Below are 5,702 nucleotides of genomic sequence, written 5' to 3'. Positions count from 1 at the left end.
AGTGAGCTCTGCAGGGTTCCACTCTCTATCACGCTGGCCTCCATTAAATTATCAGCTCTACAGCTCTACTCTACAGCTCTACAGCTCTACTCTACAGCTCTACTCTACAGCTCTACAGCTCTACTCTACAGCTCTACAGCTCTACTCTACAGCTCTACTCTACAGCTCTACAGCTCTACTCTACAGCTCTACAGCTCTACTCTACAGCTCTACTCTACAGCTCTACTCTACAGCTCTACTCTACAGCTCTACTCGTCGGCTACGACTTTGGGAGTAAAATGTTTGGAATGAAAAATTAGACCCTAGTTGTGAGTCTTACTGATGAATGAAGAGTTGACCCGACTAACAGAGGCTGACAGAGGCTGACAGAGGCTGATAGAGGCTAACAGAGGCTAACAGAGGCTGATAGAGGCTGACAGAGGCTAACAGAGGCTGACAGAGGCTAACAGAGGCTAACAGAGGCTGATAGAGGCTAACAGAGGCTGACAGAGGCTAAAAGAGGCTAACAGAGACTAACAGAGGCTAACAGAGGCTAACAGAGGCTGATAGAGGCTAACAGAGGCTGACAGAGGCTAACAGAGGCTGATAGAGGCTAACAGAGGCTGACAGAGGCTAACAGAGGCTAACAGAGGCTGATAGAGGCTAACAGAGGCTGACAGAGGCTAAAAGAGGCTAACAGAGGCTAACAGAGGCTGATAGAGGCTAACAGAGGCTGACAGAGGCTAACAGAGGCTGACAGAGGCTGATAGAGGCTGATAGAGGCTAATAGAGGCTGACAGAGGCTAATAGAGGCTGATAGAGGCTAATAGAGGCTGATAGAGGCTAATAGAGGCTAATAGAGGCTGATAGAGGCTAATAGAGACTAATAGAGGCTGATAGAGGCTGATAGAGGCTAATAGAGGCTGATAGAGGCTAACAAAGACTGCCGTGGATGTGACAGTTTTTCTGCTGTTCTATGTAGCAGAGGGGAAACAGCTGTGATGTCTGTTGCCATGGTGACTAACGATGATGCTGACATGAAAGCCATAAAATCAGATTTAAAAAGCTGTCTGTACCTCTAATCTGATAAATGTGAGCTGGTGATGTGCAGATCAGAGCAGCAGTGATTGGACGGGATCGTGACCTCTGACCCCTGCAGGAGGACATGATGCTGAGAGGAGCTGCGTTCCTATTGGACGCTGTGACTGTGACAGGCAGCTCGCCGCCTGCCGTCTGTGTGAGTGTGTGGTGAAGTTCCTGCTCTGATCTGGGATGTGCCGTTACAGCTGGGTGGGGCCTCGGCTGTACGGCTCGCCGCCACCAGGAGGGGGCGCCGTCACCAGGCTCCTCAGGTAGACGCAGGGGTTCCTCCTCCTCCCTGAACCGGGGGCGGAGCCTGGCGGCAGCGGGGGCGGCAGCAGGGAGCCGGGAGGCCTCACCGACGACATGAGCGGCTGCATCTCCTGCAGCGCTCCTCCTTCCTCCTCCTCATCTTCTTCCTCCTCCTCCTTCTTCTTCTTCTCTGGGAAGCAGAAGGAGCCCAGTGTCACCTGCGCTCCGATGGAGGAGGTGCTGCCTGCGGCGCTGCTCGCCGCGCTGCCCGGCGGGGTGTAGGAGACCGGGCGCGGTCCTCCCAGTCTGGAGAGGACGCTCACCCGGGGGTGGACGGCCTCGTTGGCGGCGGGCGGGGACGAGATGCTCTCCAGGGACGAGATGCTCTGGTTCCAGGCCTGCTGGAGGTCCACGGGGATGATCTTAGTGGCCTCCACCGACACGCAGGGCGGGGGGGAGCCCACGCCGCCCTTCCACGGCAGATGGCTGTCTCCGCTGGGGGGGGACGGGGGGTCGGCCGACGGACTCTGTGGACTCGGACACCCGTCCAGAGCCGCTGGGACTGACGGAGGACAACGGGACAGTTAGACCACAGACACACTGACACAGGAAGGCCATCGAGGTGAGCTCTCAACCACAGCTCATGGTCTTCCTCAGCAGGTGGAGTTTGCTCATATGATCACCTGTTATCACCTGACTGGAGCTCCATATCTAGATGTAGAGCTGCAACCATTATATTAATCAACAACTATTTTGATAATCGATTAATCGGTTTGAGTAAAGTTATAATTTATCTGATTCCAGCTTCTTAAATGTGAATATTTCCTGGTTTCTTTCCTCCTCTATGACAGAAAACTGGACATCTTTGAGACATTTGAGGACGTCATCTTTGACAAGTTTGGGGAATTAAATAAGGGGTGAGATGCAAAGGGAAAATCATGCATAAATAAATAAATGCATACATTTAAAAATAAATTATAAATGTAATATAAAATATAAATTAATAAAAATACATGCATAAATAAATAAATAAATAAAAAAATTAAATAAATTAAATGGAAAATTAAAGAGAAGAGAAAATAAATAAGGGGTGAAATGCAAAGGGAAAATTATGCATAAATAAATGCACAAATACATTAAAAAAATACATTTAAAAATAAATTATAAATGTAATATAAAATATAAATTAATAAAATACATGCATAAATAAATAAAAAATGCAAAAATAAATGAATACATTTAAAAAATTAATATAACTAAAAACATAAATGACTAAATAAATAAAAAAGAAAATTAAACAGAAGTGAAAATAAATAAGGGGTGAAATGCAAAGGGAAATCATGCATAAATAAATAAATGCACAACTACATATATATATATAATATGTTAAAACATATATAAAATATAAATCAACAAAAATACATTCAAAAATAAATAAATAAAAATGGATGAATAAATAAATACAAAAATTAAAAAAACTAAATACATAAAAAGAAGAGAAAATAAATAAGGGAATCAATACAAAGATAAATACATAAAGAAACAAGTCATTTATTTATTGATTGATTTATATTGATTTTGGCAGGATCCATCCTCCGTATAGAATACTTTAATTATTCTATATTCTATATATAGATATATATAAATTATAGATATATTCTGTGTGTGTGTGTGTGTGTGTGTGTGTGTGTGTGTGTGTGTGTGTGTGTGTGTGTGTGTGTGTGTGTGTGTTGTCACCTGATTTGGGTCGTTGTTTTGGCGTCTCGACCTTGCGAGCTACGAAGGTGATCCCGACGTCTTCCTCCTTCTCAGGGTCTGAATGGTCACCTTTATCCTCCTCGGAGTCCACCGGAACCACCACCGGATCTGAGCACACACACACACACACACACACACAGACACACACACACACACACACAGACACACACAGACAGACACACACACACACACACACACACACACACAGACAGACAGACAGACACACAGACACACAAACACACACACACACAGACACACACACACACACACACACAGACACACAGACACACACACACACACACAGATACACACACATTCTTTTTAATTTGAGTTGATGGTGTTTTGTATTTGATGTCACTGATCTTGGTAACTTATAATTATTACTACTGTCAATGTGTACTTTATTTATTATTATTTATTTTATTTGAATTTATTTATTTGTCTTATTTTCTTTTCTATTTTGTTTTCTTTTTAAATGTAACTGTGTTTTTTGTTCTTCATCCGTTCTGAGTGAATGTTGGGTGGGAGGAGGCTTTGAGGGGGAATATACCAAAATATGAACCGACAGTCATTTACGTTTCTGCTCTACTTGCATGTTTCTGTTCACCTGATGTCACTCCCAATAAATCATTATGGAAACAAAACAGACATTCTTTTGATTTATCCATCCATATATTAAGATTTAATGTTACAGAGAATCAAAACCTCTGGAACCTCTTTTTCTGAATTAATCAGATGAATTGGTTTGAGTCGTTTCTTAAACTTCTTAAATGTGAATATTTCCTGGTTTCTTTCCTCGATGACATTAAACTGTTTTACATTGTTTTGCCTTCAGTCTTAAATATGTGTGTTGAAGCAGTGAGATAAACGCTGAGCTGTTTCATCCCTCTAATCTAGTCTAGTCTAATCTGAACTAATCTAATCTAATCTAGTCTAATCTAATCTAGTCTAATCTAATATCTAATATCTAATATCTAATATCTAATCTAATATCTGATCTAATCTAATCTAGTCTAGTCTAATCTGAACTAATCTAATCTAATCTAGTCTAATCTAATATCTAATATCTAATATCTAATCTAATATCTGATCTAATCTAATCTAGTCTAGTCTAATCTGAACTAATCTAATATCTGATCTAATATCTAATAGTCTTTATTTACTCTTGTCCTGCCAGCTGACGTTGCGTCTGGGTTTGTCGCTGCCGTCCTCCTTGGCGTCGGATCCTCGGCGCTGTTGATGCAGAATAAACACGTCAGTTGACCGGCAGCCAGGAAGCAGCGCCTTCAATCAGCACGCCGCTCTGTCTTCAGAACAGAGAGACGGCGGTGAACGCTCCCAACCTGTGATTAAAGACTCTCTGACTGATGAAACACATCCCAGAGATCTGCTTTAACCTTTGACCTCTCTGAGCTGGAGGCTAAACTATTAGCAAGCCTTTCTCTCCGTCTCTGAAACGCTTCTCCGATATTGTCCGACTCTCTTTGTGACTGACTTCACTGAAGGATAGTTAACTAGAGACATCCAGAGGTTTATACGCCCTCAGTTTATCTTTACAGCGCTGCCCTTTCTCAACTCCCCCTGGAGATCCTGGAGAGAGAGTGACGGCACATGTGGAGAGGAACCAGGACTTCCTGCTGTTCTAAATGTCACTAGAGTAAATGTTTGAAATGTGTCTTGCCTTCTTGAGGCTTCTCTCCTTCTTGTGTCGTTTGTGTCGGGTGGATTTGAACGTCTCCATGCGGCTCTTCATGTTCCTCTGAAACACCTCGCGGTCCTGACGCTCCTTCTCCCCCAGAGGCATGAAGTGACGGCTGTAGTGGGACTGATACTGGACACAACAACAACAACAACACAACAACACAACACCTGATGTTCTGGTTTCCTTCAGAGACGCCTCTCCTCCTCCTTTTCTATTTCATGTTGTTGGACAGTCAGAACCAACAGATCCTGACCCCCCTACAGCCTCCTGACAGGTCCCTGGAAACTCAAGAACCCCTGTAACCTCCTAAAGGTTCCCTTGAAGCTCTGCAAGGATCCTACAACCCCTAAAGAACCTGCACCCTCCTTAAGGATCCATGAAACCTCTTCAAGGATCCCTGGACTCTCTAAGGATCCCTGGACTCACTAAGGAACCCTGGACTCTCTAAGGATCCCTGGACTCACTAAGGATCCCTGGACTCTCTAAGGATCCCTGGACTCACTAAGGAACCCTGGACTCTCTAAGGATCCCTGGACTCACTAAGGATCCCTGGACTCTCTAAGGATCCCTGGACTCTCTAAGGATCCCTGGACTCTCTAAGGATCCGGATCCCTGGACTTTCTCTAAGGAGTCCTGAAATCTCTCTAAGGATCCCTGGACTCTCTAAGCATCCCTGAACTCTCCAAGGATTCCTGGACTCTCTAAGGATCCCTGGACTCTCTCTAAGGATCCCTGGACTCTCTAAGGATCCCTGGACTCTCTCTAAGGATCCCTGGACTCTCTAAGGATCCCTGAACTCTCCAAGGATCCCTGGACTCTCTCTAAGGATCCCTGGACTCTCTAAGGATCCGGATCCCTGGACTTTCTCTAAGGAGTCCTGGAATCTCTCTAAGGATCCCTGGACTCTCTCTAAGGATCCCTGGACTCTCTA

The 5,702-nt window shown here is 44.3% G+C and overlaps 1 protein-coding gene across 1 annotated transcript in view; it reads right to left on the bottom strand.

Moving 5' to 3' along the window:
* Nucleotides 1-5,270, bottom strand: part of LOC119484494 (sodium/hydrogen exchanger 5-like) — a 6,988-nt gene extending 1,718 nt beyond the window's left edge. The window contains exons 1-4 of the mRNA XM_037763333.1: nucleotides 4,751-5,270; nucleotides 4,233-4,302; nucleotides 3,049-3,177; nucleotides 1-1,873 (exon numbers count right to left, since the gene is read on the bottom strand). The exon at nucleotides 1-1,873 is cut by the window's left edge and continues 1,718 nt beyond it. Coding sequence (XP_037619261.1) covers nucleotides 1,260-1,873; nucleotides 3,049-3,177; nucleotides 4,233-4,302; nucleotides 4,751-4,873 — 936 coding nt within the window. The 5' untranslated portion in view covers nucleotides 4,874-5,270 and the 3' untranslated portion in view covers nucleotides 1-1,259. The remainder of the gene's footprint in view (nucleotides 1,874-3,048; nucleotides 3,178-4,232; nucleotides 4,303-4,750) is intronic.
* Nucleotides 5,271-5,702: the final 432 nt, after the last annotated feature.

This window comes from Sebastes umbrosus, unplaced genomic scaffold (genome assembly GCF_015220745.1).
Source record: "Sebastes umbrosus isolate fSebUmb1 unplaced genomic scaffold, fSebUmb1.pri scaffold_80_arrow_ctg1, whole genome shotgun sequence".
In the NCBI taxonomy this organism is placed as follows: Eukaryota; Metazoa; Chordata; class Actinopteri; order Perciformes; family Sebastidae; genus Sebastes; species Sebastes umbrosus.
This window is presented reverse-complemented; position numbering and strand designations above follow the sequence as displayed.